The 14451-nt window shown below is 40.2% G+C and overlaps 2 protein-coding genes across 3 annotated transcripts in view; both read right to left on the bottom strand.

Annotated features, from left to right (window-relative positions):
* The window catches only part of LOC136379613 (zinc finger protein 699-like), an 80385-nt gene extending 66301 nt beyond the window's left edge, over positions 1-14084 (bottom strand). The window contains 1 exon segment of the mRNA XM_066347015.1: positions 14021-14084. The gene's annotated coding sequence lies outside the window, so the exon portion shown is untranslated.
* LOC136379574 (zinc finger protein 699-like) lies at positions 813-14110 on the bottom strand. 2 transcript variants are annotated; one of them, XM_066346938.1, is made up of 6 exons: positions 14021-14110; positions 10622-10674; positions 8893-9019; positions 5896-5994; positions 5321-5504; positions 813-4466 (listed from the first exon to the last, which is right to left on the bottom strand). In XM_066346938.1, exons 2-6 carry the CDS (start codon positions 10667-10669, stop codon positions 2756-2758), a joined length of 2169 nt encoding a protein of 722 aa, XP_066203035.1. In that variant the 5' UTR covers positions 10670-10674; positions 14021-14110; the 3' UTR covers positions 813-2755. The 2 variants fall into 2 exon arrangements, with proteins under 2 accessions (XP_066203035.1, XP_066203045.1); XM_066346948.1 differs by having other exon boundaries at positions 10622-10669; positions 14021-14067.
* Between the last annotated feature and the right edge of the window lie 341 nt (positions 14111-14451).

Raw genomic sequence — 14451 nt, 5'->3', positions numbered from 1 at the left:
TATGTGCCTTGATCGCGGGCCTTCAGCAGACCGAGTAACCCGTTGCACGAGCCAGCAACCTTGTGTCCAAGCTGGTGAGGTTTTTTGTTTTTTTTTGTTGCTCAAGCTAGAGACCTCGGGGTCTCAAACCTGGGCCCTTCCGCATCCCAGTCCGACGCTCTATCCACTGTGCCACCGCCTGGTCAGGCCATATGGGCTGTTTTTAAAAACTCTTATCAAACATACCTCCCAACCTTGACCTGGTAGATTTCATATTTGATTAAGTATGTTTTGGTTAAAAATACAAAATCAAAGAGCATCACTGACCACAACTCATGGCATTAGTGTACCAGTTATCAATCATTAAACAATAATAAACTTTAAAAGTAAACTTGCCTCCTATATCTCACCTTAAACAGAACTACACAGCAATTCTAGAGACTCAGGGGAACACTTGGGTGGTTTTAACCGGCTTCTTAGCTTTTTTATCTCCGTTTTGATGGCCTGGTAAGCCTGTATATGTTTCTAAATGTTGCATTTCTAAGGCTTTTGTTCAAATAGAACCCACTCCCTTATTTACTGTTGAAAAATTCAGGATCATGAGAAGCCCCCAAGCCAGGTGTGAAACCCAGCATTCTATGCCTTCTCCTTAAATCAATTTTATTTTAACAGTACTTTTTAAATCACATCCCCGAAGCCAACTCTGATCTTTAGTTCTCTTGACAGTACATGCAGTGATTTAGATTTGGGGGGAAAATACAAAAGAGAAAAGTATAGATACTAATGTAACAAACACCTGGGGAGTTTCTACATCAGTCAAGTCAATTGTTCCAAAAAATTAAATAAAATTAAACTAGAGTAGTCAGACCAGTGATTATCTTTATTTACTATGTTATTATGGTTGCCTGTAAATATTGTAAAATGTACAATGCCCTGGCCACAGCCTAGAAGCTATTAAATAATAATCTATACATGCATGATTCTCAGTGTACCGTGGTAACACAGCCTTAGAATATGGCCAGGCACTTAGAAAATGTTCAAATAACATTACCTATTATACCTATAAATATTAAAACATAAGTATTAAGTAATATTTACCTTCAAATATATATTTTATACATTAAAATATTGCCAATATATTGGTATTTTCTAAATTCCGGCATGATCCCATTGCCCTGCACACCTGTCCCACAAGAGCAAACGCTGTCATTCATTTTGTCAGTGTATTTTCTGTCTGTGTTTCCATAATGTTAGTGTTTATATGTTTCTATGGAGCTTACTGGAAATTTATGTAAATAGTACTTTACTTCACACAGTCTTTAAAACGTGCTTGTTTATGACACTATTGTTTAAATCTTTCTTTGAAGTACACACATTTAGGTGTAATACTTTAACTGATGCATAGTACTACATGAGGAATTTCTTTTACTTGTCAATTCTTTATTTTGGAATCCTATATCAAAATTCTTCTGCCTCTCTTCATATCATACAAGTATTTCTATATGATATGTCCATGGTGGTTGGCTGTGTTATAAAAGTCATTACAAGTTCAATTTTACCTCTTACTTACTACCTTTGCTTTTCCAAATAGAAAAATCAGTTGCTATCAATTATGTGCTACTTTTGGAAATATTTCTGAAATATTTAAGTATAGTCATTCCATGAAATTCCTATCTTATATAGGGGATAATATTCCCGTATTTCAGATTTCCAAAATGGGATGTAAAGTGCATTACTATTTATGAAAAATGCTATAATCCCTAAATTAAGGCCATGATTACTAGAGGCGTGTGGAATCCCCCAACCTCTCTATACTGGCATTCCTTATCTGGACTAAGGGGAACACCAGCAATCCCCAGAGATATGTGGCATCTAAGTCGGGTAGAACATAATACATATTTATTAATAAGCATTTGTTTATTGTCTTGTAACCAGAAATTAATTTGCTGGAAGAGTGAATTTACTGATAATATGCAAGGTCTCTTTGTATTCTCAAAACACTGGGTCCCATTATCAGCAAGGAGTAAAGACAAAGAACGAAATACAAAAGTATCAGATGAGACACTTTGAAGACCTATGCATTTCCCAATCTCTGGTAAATTATTTATTAGACAGGAAAAGCTTTGAATAATAAAAACTAGTAGGCTCAAAAGGAGTAAAATGGGTGAAAAATATTGAGTAGGTAATTTCCAGTGTCCGCCTTACTAGATCAAAATAAAATAACCAATTACGAAACCTAAATACAAAAGGAATTATAAATATTAAAGTGTCTATACCATGATCACTACACACCTAGCAATGAGTTAATCATAAACAAATAAAAGGACCACTCCTGCCTGCATTTGAAGAAATACACTCTCACACTTAATGATGGAAATAACATTTACATCTAAACACAAATAAAAGCACCTCAGAATAAAACAGAGTGGAAAAATATTAAGGGAAATTATCACCTTAATTATTCATATTAGAAAATGCAAACCAGAAAGCAGTGAGCCAACTTTCCACTTTAAAGGTGAAGCACTGATCTTTGCTTCCAGAGAAAATTTTCTTATACACATATTTCTTGGGAATTTTGCCTTATAATAAGCAATATTTTTTAAGGTATTACCACATGGTTTACATACAAAGGGTTTCTCTCAGTTGTGAGTTCTCAGAGTCATCTAAAAGATGAGGGACAATTACCTACTTTATTACAGTCATAGGATATCTCCACAGTGTAAGTTCTCACATGTTGTCTTAGATCTGAAAATCTTTGCAGACATTCCCATAGTCCTTACATTTGTATGTTTTCTCTAGAGTGAGTTTTCACGTGTCTTTGAAAGTAGGCAGCGTAAACAAAGACTTTCCCACATTCCTTACATTCATAGGGTTTCTCTCCAGTGTGTCTTCTTACATGTCTTCGCAAGGTTGAGGAACAACTGAAGGATTTCCCACACTCCAGACAGTTGAAAGGCTTCTCTCCAGTGTGCATTCGGGTGTGTACAGTCAGGCCTGAAGAGTGACGAAAGGCTTTCCCACACTCTTTACATTCAAAGGGTTTCTCCCCAGTGTGCCTCCTCATATGAGTCCTAAGAGATGCGGGATAAATAAAAGCTTTCCCACATTTATTACACTCATGAGGTTTCTCCCCAGTGTGAGTTCGTCCATGTACTATAAGGTGGGAGGAACTAGTAAAGGCTTTCCCACATTCCTTGCATTTATAAGGCTTCTCTCCAACGTGTGCTCTCAAATGTGCGGTGAAAGATGAGGGACGACTGAAGGCCTTCCCACATTCCTTACATTTGTATTGTGTCTTGCCAGTATGATCTCTCATATGTGCTCTGAAGGATGAGGGACAGCTGAATGATTTCCCACATTCCAGACAGGTGAAAGGCTTCTCTCCAGTGTGCATTCGGGTGTGTACAGTCAGCCCTGAAGAGCGACGAAAGGCCTTCCCACATTCCTTACATTCATAAGGCTTCTCTCCAGTATGGATTCTTATATGCATTATGAGGTGAGTGGAAGAACTAAAGGCTTTCCCGCATTCCTTACATTCATAGGGTTTCTCTCCAGTGTGGCTTCTTACATGTCTTCGAAAGGATGAGGGACAACTAAAGGCTTTACCACACTCCAGACAGTCAAATGGCTTCTCTCCAGTGTGCATTCGGACGTGTAAAATCAGGCCTGAATATTGACGAAAGGCTTTCCCACACTCCTTACATTCATAGGGCTTCTCCCCAGTGTGTGTCCTCGTGTGAATCCTAAGAGCTGAGGAAGAATGAAAGGCTTTCTCGCATTTCTTACATTCATGAGGTTTCTCCCCAGTGTGAGTCCGTCCATGCACTGTAAGGTGGGAGGAACTAATAAAGGCTTTCCCACATTCCTTGCATTGATAAGGCTTCTCTCCACTGTGCAGTCTCAAATGCATGGTGAGGGATGAGAGAGAACTGAAGGCCTTCCCACACTCCTTACATTCAAAAGGCTTCTCGCCAGTATGGATTCTTATATGTGTTATGAGGTGAGAGGAAGAACTAAAGGCCTTGCCACATTCCTTGCATTCGTAAGGCTTCTCTCCACTGTGAATTCTCTTGTGCTCTGTGAGGGATGAAGAACAGCTGAAGGTTTTGCCACATTGCTCACATTCACAGTTTGAATGTCCAGAGTGAAGCTTCATATGTGCCCTGAAGAATGAAGAACAGCCGAAGGCTCTGGTACACTGCTGACATTCGTAGGGTTTGTCTTCCTCGGGGGTTTCCATATGCTTCCTGAAACAGGAGAGGGAATGGAAAGCCTTCCCACACTCCCTGCACTGGTAGGGTTTGCTTCCTGTGTGCGAACTGACGTGGGTGTCCACGGAAACATGATCCGTGAAGACCTTTTTACATTCACGGAATTCATAGGATTGTACCTCAGCAGATCTCTGGAGTACGTTAAGATTTGAAATTTGGCAGAAGTCTTGTCTGTGATTTTCTTGGTTACATTCATAGGTGTTCTCTGTCACATGACTTCATTTAAAAATAAAAAGGACAATATTAGTAATAAATACATTTTTACCATTAACAGTAATTATATAGTTTTTTCACTCTGTGGAGTTATAAACTGAAAGTTCCCACAGAGAGTTCTACAATAGCTGGTACTTACACTGAGTTGGGTATTTTTTTGTTCTTTTTTACCTTTTTTTTCTTTTCCAAATGAGAGGAGAGGAGATAGACAGACTTCCACAACGACCGGGATTAACTTGACAACCCCTATCTGGGGCTGATGCTCCGCCCATCTGGGGCCATGCTCACAATGAAACTATTTTTTGAGCCTGAGGCAGAGGAGGCTCTACAGAGCCATCCTGAGCACCTGACGACAATGCACTTGAACCAATCGAGCCATTACTATCAGAGTCAAAGAGAGAGAAGGAGGAGAGGGAGTGGTGGAAAAGCAGATGGGTGTTTCTGCTGTGTGCCTTGACCGGGAATCAAAATCAGAAATCCATATGCCTGGCCAATGCTCTACCACTGAGCCAATGGGCCAGGACCTTCTTTGTTTTTTTAAAAATTAATTCAATGAGGTGACATTGATCAGTAAAAGTACATAAATTTCATTGAACATCTTTATAGCATTTGAACTGTTAATTGCAATATGTATCACCAAGTTTCTGACTTATGGAAATTTTCTCATAAATGCTTACAACAGAATTATATCAAACATTGAAAATCACAGTCTTACACGAATAGTGTAAGAAAATATTGTAAAAATTCTTTATGAAATTACAACTTTTGAAAAGTCTTATATAAGTGTTCTTTACATTTCATGACATTTTAAAATACTATTATGAGGCACTACTTTCTTTTTTATGAATGCAACTCACCTCAAATGTCTCTCATGGTTTTTGTTCTTACAGTCAATACCATAGTATTCCCACTTTTTGTATAAAATAGATGACTGTGCATCATTCCTCTTCAATCTTACTATTTCCTGTTCATTGGATACCGTTTCTTCATAAATATCTTGCGAAGTGACTGATTCATTAGTCTTAAGTTGAGTGTCAGAATCTGAAACGAATGGTAAAGGCACCTTTGAAGAAGGGCTTTCGCAGTGTGGCTATTTCAAGACTCTGCTTCCAAGCACAGGGTCAAATGATAAGAAACTGAATGAGAAATATTCCATGAAGATTTTCATGGATAGTAATACAAACAGGAGTATAACTGGGAGAACAAAACATACAGTAACAGGGTAAAATATATATGACCAAATACCAACTTACAAAAACAAAACAAGGAAAATCTTCTCAAAAACATGGAAGACTGTTAATAAAACGTCAAATAGTTATCAATGGTGTATGGGGAAAATCATATCTCAGACAAAACAGCTGTGTTTAGCTTTTACTTGATTTTTCCAAATGAATACCCCCCAACCTAGACAGTTTCTCCCAAGAACTCTTGCCTTCCTGGCGCTCCCCCTGGACAGGCCCTCTCTTTGTCATCTCCAGGTCCTCCTCCTGCTTCCACTGGAAGATCAGCCAGGGTGTATGCAGTGCGTACCCTGTTAAACAGAAAGGCTTGTCACATGCAGGAAAACAATGTGGAACCACCGACATTTCCAGGACACAAGGCTGACACTTTGGTCTTCTGATTCTGCAAACTTAGTGCCAAGTGTGACTTTAATTGCAATAAAATGTTTGTCAAAAAAAAAATGTTCACCCTGACTGGTTGGCTCAGTGGTAGAATGTCAGCCCGGCACGTGGAAGTCCCAGGTTTGATTCCCAGCCAGGGCACACAGAAGAAGCGCTCATCTGCTTCTCCACCCTTTCTCCTCTCCTTTCTCTCTATCTCTCTCTTCCTCTCTCACAGCCAAGCCTACATTGGAGCAAGTTGGCCTGGGCACTGAGGATGGCTTCATGGCATCCACCTCAGGCACTAGAATAAATCTAGTTGTAACGGAACAACGCCCCAGATGGGCAGAGCATTGCCCCCTGCTGGGCATGCCGGGTAGATACCAGTAGGGCGCATGCGGGAGTTTGTCTCTCTGCCTTTCCACTTCACACTTCAGAAAAATACAAAGAAAATAAATGTTTAAAGGTGAGGAATTGTAACAAAGCCTCTGACGGCTAAGACTGATTGGAGCTCTGGCCGAACAGCTCAGTTGGTTAAAGCATCATCTCAAAGCACACAGGTTGTAGGCTGGATTCCCAGTCAGGCCACATACAGAAACAGATCCATGTTCTTGTCTCTATTCTTCTCTCTCTCTCTATCCATTTTATTCTCACTAAAATCAATAACTAAATTTTAAAGCTAATTGGATATTCATATTTAATGCTCAATAATATTAAATTAGTCTGATATTTACAACCAGGACATTTTGTACTCCTGCTGAATTACAGTAATCTCATAGAAAATCAATCTTAGACAAGGTAACTCTGAGACCATGGTACAGTGAAAAACAAAAACAAAACTAAGGTCACTGTACCACCCATATGATCGGACAATCATGCTCTTTGGAATTTACCCAAAGTTGAAAACATGCCCTCACAAAACCTGCACACACATTTATAGCAGCTTTACTCAAAATTGCCAAAACATGGCAGCAGTATATATGTTCTTTTTGTTGTTGTGACAGAGACAGAGAGAGAGAGAGAGAGAGAGAGAGAAGGGGGGGGGGACAGATAGGGAAAGACAGACAGGATGGGAGGGAGATGACAAGCATCAATTCTTCATTGCAGCACTTTAGTTGTTCATTGCTTCCTTTCTCATGTGCCTTGACCAGGGGGCTACAGCAGACTAAGTGACCCCTTGCTCAAGCCAGTGACCTTGGGTTCAAGCTGGTGAGCTGTACTCAAACCAGATGAGCAACCACTCAGGCCAGCGACCTCAAGGTTTCGAAACTGGGTCCTCTGAGTCCCAGTCCAATGCTCTGTCCACTGCGCCAACACCTGGCCAGGCTATATATGTTCTTTTGTAGGTGAATGGATGAATGGACATCTAGACAATTGAATATTATATTCAGTGCTATAAAAAATAGGCTATCAAGCCATGATAAGGCATAAAAGAACTTTAAATGTATGTTGCTAAGTGAATGAAGCCAATGTGAAAAGGCTACATACTGTATGACTCCAACTACATAACTCTCTCTAAAAAAGATAACTATGGTCACAATAAAAAGATCAATAGTTGCCAGGGGATAGAAGGGAATTCATCCCAGAAGGGATGAATTGGGAAGGCAAAGAGGACTTTTAGGACAGTGGAACTACTCTCTATGATATTACAGCAGTGAGTATATGTCATCGCATATTTGTCCAAAGCACAGTAGGTACAACACCAAGAGTGAAGCCTAATTTAAGCTGTGGACTCTAGTAGTTGATCATGTGTCAATGTAGGTTTATCAACTGTGACAAATGTAGGACTCTGGTGGAGTATGTTGACAGTGGGGAGGCTGTGCATGTGTGGGGGTAACAGGCTATATAGGAAATCTCTGTACCTTTCATTGGGTTTTGCTGAACTGCTCTAAAAATAGATACATTTTTCAAAATATCTTATATCTACCTAGAATCTCAGAATGTTGCTATATTTGGAAGTAGGATCACTGTAAATATAATCAAGTTAAAATGAAGTTATACTGGATTAGGGTGGGCTCTGAATCCACAGACTAGTGTCCTTACAAAGAGGGACAGACTTAGAGACAGAGAGGAGTCTGTGTTAAGATGGAGGCAGATTTAGAGAAATGCATCTGCCAAGTCAAGAATACCAAGACTGCTGGTCACCACCAGAGCTAGAAAGAGACAGGCAGGATTTTTTCCATAGAGCTTCAGAAGGAGCATGGCCCTGAAGACAACTTGAATTGGAACTTCTATCTCTAGAAATGTGAATTAAAAGTTTCTTTTGTATTTGGTCACCCAGTTTGCAGTACTTTGTTACAAAAGGCCTCAGAAACTAATACAGCTTGATCCACAGAGCCATCCTCAAATCACTCAACCAAAGTTCAAATCCTGTAATATGTACCAACACCCTCTGGACTGTGACACCCCAGGCTCCCTGTGTCATGTGTTTTTCTCACTGGATTGAGTAACAAACCCAACTTGTTTAACTTTTAGGTATGTTCCTGGTGGTCTTTGAGTAAAGACCACTGATGTCAGCAAAATTTTCAGAAGGTCTCAAACTGTAAGACTCCCTTGTGCCTTTCAGTGACCCCTGAAGTCTATGCCCACACTTTCAACCCTCAGTAAGCCTTGAGGCTTTCATTCACAATAAAAAGACAGTTCAACACACAGATGTTCATTTTCATGGTCAAGCCACTACACTGTAAGTTTCATGGGGACGCTGACCACGTCTGTCATATATACCAATGTATTCCTATTCCTCAGCCCAAGTCCTAGAATAAAGAATGATTTTGATTTGTCAGATTTGTTTTCTAAACAACTGAACCTAGGAATGTTGCCTTTCTTACCTACTGAGGCCAGGTTCCGGAAGGTCTCCAGCATCACATCTCTGTAGAGGCTCCTCTGAGCGAGATCCAGCAAAGCCCACTCCTCCTGGCTGAAGTCCACAGCCACATCCTCAAAGACCACTGGGCCCTGAAACATCCCACATATTCTGGTCAGAAAAGTACCAATACGCCGAGTTAAGTAGGATGAATGATGGTGACAATATGGGGAAGAGAGAATCCATTCACTGGACATTTGAAGACTGTATGGTCTTCTAACAACAACCCAGGGACTCAGCCCTGGCCGGTTGGCTCAGTGGTAGAGTGTCGGCCTGGCGTGCGGGAGTCCCGGGTTCGATTCCTGGCCAGGGCACACAGGTAAAGCGCTCATCTGCTTCTCCACTCCTCCCCCTCTCCTTCCTCTCTGTCTCTCTCTTCTCCTTCCACAGCCAAGGCTCCATTGGAGCAAAGTTGGCCCGGGCGCTGAAGATCGCTCTGTGGCCTCTGCCTCAGGTGCTAGAATGGCTCTGGTTGCAACAGAGCGATGCCCCAGATGGGCAGAGCATTGTCCCCTTGTGGGCGTGCCGGGTGGATCCCGGTCAGGCGCATGCGGGAGTCTGTCTGACTGCCTCCCTGACTTCAGGGGAAAACAACAACAACAGCAACAACCAACCAACCAACCCAGGGACGCAGCCATCAGATCTCTTTCTCCTTCCCCACACATGCTCCTGACTGACCAAGTCCTGTATCACAGACATCACAACACCACTAAAAAGCACAATTTCTCTCTCCACAGATTGATGGTAAATAATTCGTCTTAACATGATCCACAATACTCCAAAGCATATAGCAAAAGTGAGAGAAATGCTCTAAAAATGAAATAGCAGGTCCTGGAATGACTTCTTTTTGTTACAATGTTGATGAGATACTGTGGGAACTTAACTCGTTTATATCAATTAGTCTACAGTAAAATTGGTTTATTATTAGTTGTTTTGTTTAAAGATACAGAAGCACTCAACAATGTTAAATGAGGACTTAGTTTTAATTTCAACCATAAAAGAAACAATTCCTATTTCACCTGCTTTCTTCTCTCCCACTATACCGATCAGCACAACATGAAACACTGGTCAAATATGGATGAGGTTTAATGAATAAAACATAATGAGGGATGTAGAAGAATAAACTCACAATAAAATAGACACTTAAATATTAGACTTAAAACTCAAAAAATCTCAGAAAAAAATAGGACATTAAAATCTGGGATGCCTCTTATAGCAGTATCATTTTGGATACATCTCCTTGAGCAAGGAAAAAATTAAAAATGTGACCACATCAATTAAAAACTTTTTCACAGCAAAGGAAACCATCAGCAAAATGAAAAGACAACCCACTAAATGGGAGAACATTTTTGCTGATATATCTGATAAGGAATTAATATCCAAAATTTATAAAGAATTTATTAAACTCAACACCAAAAAAAAAAAAAATATATATATATACAATCCAGCCCTGGCCAGGTGGCACAGTGGATAAAGAATCAATGTCGTAAGCCAGAGGTCATGGGTTTGACCCCAACTCTAGGTGCATATGAGAAGCAATAAGTGAGTATACAACTAAATGGAAAAACTAAGTGACATACTTCCTGTGTGGCCTATTACACAAACAGGTTGCTGATCCCTGCTCTAAACAATCAGATCTCGACGAACTGGTTAAATGGGAATATTCTCTTGGGAAATTATGAACTCTTACTTACCTGTGTCATGTTTTTCTGGAACTCCGAGGTGATTCTTTCCTCACCCATCTTCCCTTCATGAAGAAAGACAGAATGTTGAGAAGTTACAGCTGAGGCAGGAGAGTCACGATCCTCTAGGTCTCTTCACAATTCACACAATCATGAGCCTGGATGCTGCAGCACACTATAAGGGACCACTCCTCTCAAGCCTCCCCTACACACACACACACACACACACACACACACACACACACACACAAAATACCCTCACACGCCTATGCATAATAAGTCCGAGACACTGAAGCAAACACACTGATCCTGTAAGAAGGTGGAGTAATCTTACCTCATCTAGAACTAGAAAACTATGTTCTGGTTCTTGTTGAGTTATTGTTTTGTTCTGATGTTTAAGAGTCCTATTTTACAAGTAAGTTCACTGCAGTCTAAAACTTAAGCTGGCAGTTTGCCTATGACATTGAGAAGCATAAAAAGTATCAAGCAATACCTTCAACCTTCAGAATATACTGAGAATACACACAGTGGTCTTATATACCAGATTTCTGGGTGCTCCAATCCCAATATTTCTTACTCCTGCATCCGTTGGCAGGCTAATAGGCATTACTGCTCAGCCTCTAATCAATGGGTTCCCTCCCATAGGCTGCAGGATCCCTGAAACCTGGTTTTTAAAAAGATCAACAGCCTAAATTCCACACAGAGGAGGCAGAGAAGACAGCCATGCTGTAATTCTGCTGCAAACGTTTACCTGAACAGAAGCAGCAGCAGAAAAATACTTCAGTGAAGTTGGCAGGGTGCCTCCTCTGATAGAAATGTCTACAATGCTCTTGCACAAATTTCAAATAATGAAAACACAACTGTTCCATCCACTGCAGTGGATCAATTATATATCTTAAACCCAATAAAAACTGTGATTTCTTTACTATATTAATAACATGTTCCATTTAAGCAACCATGATGTGAGAATTGTAGGAAAAGACCCTGCACAAATCTAAATGGCAGTTAACTTCAGAGCAGGGTTACTTGGAGACAAGAGATCTTGGAGTGTGCTAACCATAACAGGAGACTGGCCTGGGGTTACTTGAATCCAAGTACACAGATTCTTGGAGGAATGCCTCCAAGAACCAGATGTTCTTTATGATTGATAAGCTCTGAGACTCTGACTCTTCTCGTGTTCTTGATCATGAAGGAAACAGTGGATGTGCAGGGTTGGAGGTGGTATGGATGGGAAAAAAGGCTTTTGTAGCTTTCTAGCTTTATCTGCAGAGCTATGGCCTTTGAAACTCAATACATACGCAGTGGCGCAGTTTCTCGGGGCTGATTCCGCCTCAAGAGTTTCAGCCCTCTGCTTGCACTACTTTCATCTGATGTGTCTTATTCCTTGCAAGTCCGAACCGTAAAGAAATCGTAACAGAGAATGACTGCAAGAGATGCCCATACCTTTACAAATAAATTATTTATTTTTCATAGGAATCCTGCAAATCATATTACAACTAATTAATACTTCAGGAATCTTGCAGTCAATTAAACACACACTCAATGTTACCCAATTAGAGAGTCACTCTGTCAGGTGTGTATGCAGGTCTATTTATCCTCAAAGCCTAAATGCCCAAGAAGTAAATTTCTTGAACAAATATTTATAACTTCGCTGTTAGTGAGGCCCTTATTTCCTATCATTATCAAGGTCTGGCCTAAAATCCTGTTGGGCCTACTACCTGATGTAGACAAATAAAGCATTCTATCCAAATGTTTTATCTTTGAATACCTTCTCTTGACTAAGACCTATGTCTAGAACAAGGTAGTTTCCCTTAAGGCCCCTACCTCCTGCTCCTTCATTTCATATTCAGTTAGGGAACATTTCCCTGATCCTACTTCATGCAGTCACAGGGCATACAGCACTAAACAAAACAGAAGAACCCTGAAACACATGGACTTCATCATTTTTTGAGGGTGGGCAGTAATTAACAAACTATCAGGTGGTGGCAGATATATATAAAAATGAAGCACGTTATAGGGAAAGGAGATGCACACATATTTTTCTTTAGTGAGTCTGTTACTCAAATGGCAGGACAGAAGCAGAAAATTAAAATAACTGTTTAAGATAGCACTGGAAATCCACAGTTGTGGTTGTGCATATATATTTATAGACTTAAAAATATCATCAAATCTCAGAGAAGAAAAAATCAGTAATAATTGCCTAACCACTGAAGGCTGGGGAAAGAACAGTATAAATGGTTAGAAAGAAAAGTGAAAACAAGACACAATTATGATACTTTAAACTAATAAAGAAAATCTGAAAAGCCAGCAAGCAATGTGTCCTTTGAAAACTAATAAAGTCGACAAACCCCAAACCCATAGCAATTTTCTTTAGGAACAGAGCCCAGACAAAAGGAGTTATGAATTAGTCATAATTTCAAATGTAAGAAAAAGACAACAACTAAAAAAATTAAGGGAATAGAAATGGAAATGTGCAAGTAATGAATTCATTTAAAGAGAGAGAAAAGTAAAAATTTCCAGCAATGATCTAAAATAAATACAACACTTGATTATATCCAGTTATTAAAGAAAAAAATAACTCAGCACTTAAACTCACAAAGGAAAGAGAAGTTACAAATTGTTTTCTCAGCCGGCTCAACAAATAACTAAAAATTTCAAGATTCTATTATAGGGGTCGAAACAGTTTTCTCGATTCTTTCCAAAACCAGAGAAGCACAATTAAAAAAAAAATTCATACACATCAGTGCAAAAAATATATTAGTGCAGTCAACAAATAAAGATATTAATCACAAATTACGTTCATTTTGTCCTAAGAATAAAAAATGGTTGAAAATGGAATCATCAATTAACATAATTCACTTCATTAACAGAAAAAGATATTATGACTCATCCCATTAAATACAAAGTAGTGACTGATCTATATTAATGTTCACTGGTGATAAAAATTTAAACCACCAGAACTACAAGGAAACAAGTTTTACTAGAAAAAAAAAATCTACAAACATATACAAAAAACATCATATTTAACGGTGAAATAGTAGAATAATTCCCTCTGGGATCAGGAACAAGGCAAGGATATAAATTCTATGCTATTCAACATGAACTGGACGAAGGTCCTGGTAAGCGCACTAAAGAAATACAGGGTACAAGGTAAAAAACAGCTAATACTGGCAGATGATCATACTTTATGTGTGAAATTCAAAAAAGATCTACACACAAATGATTACAATGGATAACTACATTCGGCGACGACCGTTACAAATACACTTATTAGTTCACTTGTATGCACCTGGATATAATGAGCAAACGGGTGCCCACAGGCAGGGTAACGTAAAGACTAACTAGTATCTCCTGCACCAGACGAGAAGGGGGGAGGGGCGTAGTGGAGCCGAATGCCAGCCCCTTGCTCACCGAACACGCAGAAAACCGCAGATCAGCGCAGAGACGACCAGGTGAGTCTCTCGTCCCCGGGACAGGAAAGGCAGGGATGCTTTTCCTTTCTGGAAAGAGAGCAAAGGACGCTTTTAGAAGCGAATTATAAATACAAGGGTTGTTCTCCACTGCCCTTTGCTCTCACCCGACTGGACCCAGCCTAGAGTGCCCGATTCAGGGAGTTGGGGACGAGCAACAACCACGGGCGGAGCGGGCGGGGCTCTGAGGTAACGTAGCGGCGATCGGAGGCCCGGGTGCGGGGTCCCGGCGGCGGCCACCCTCTGATCTCTGGCTTCCCCAAGGCCGAGCTCTCCGCCTCCGGCACCGGACCTGAGGCAGGGCCGACCCAATCCGGGAAGACTGCTGACCTAAGTGAAGACTGAGGTCAGAGAATAGTCGTGATTCGAAGA

This window comes from Saccopteryx leptura, chromosome 1 (genome assembly GCF_036850995.1).
Source record: "Saccopteryx leptura isolate mSacLep1 chromosome 1, mSacLep1_pri_phased_curated, whole genome shotgun sequence".
NCBI lineage: Eukaryota > Metazoa > Chordata > Mammalia > Chiroptera > Emballonuridae > Saccopteryx > Saccopteryx leptura.
The sequence above is the reverse complement of the archived record's forward strand: the minus strand, read 5'-3'. Positions and strand labels throughout refer to the sequence as shown.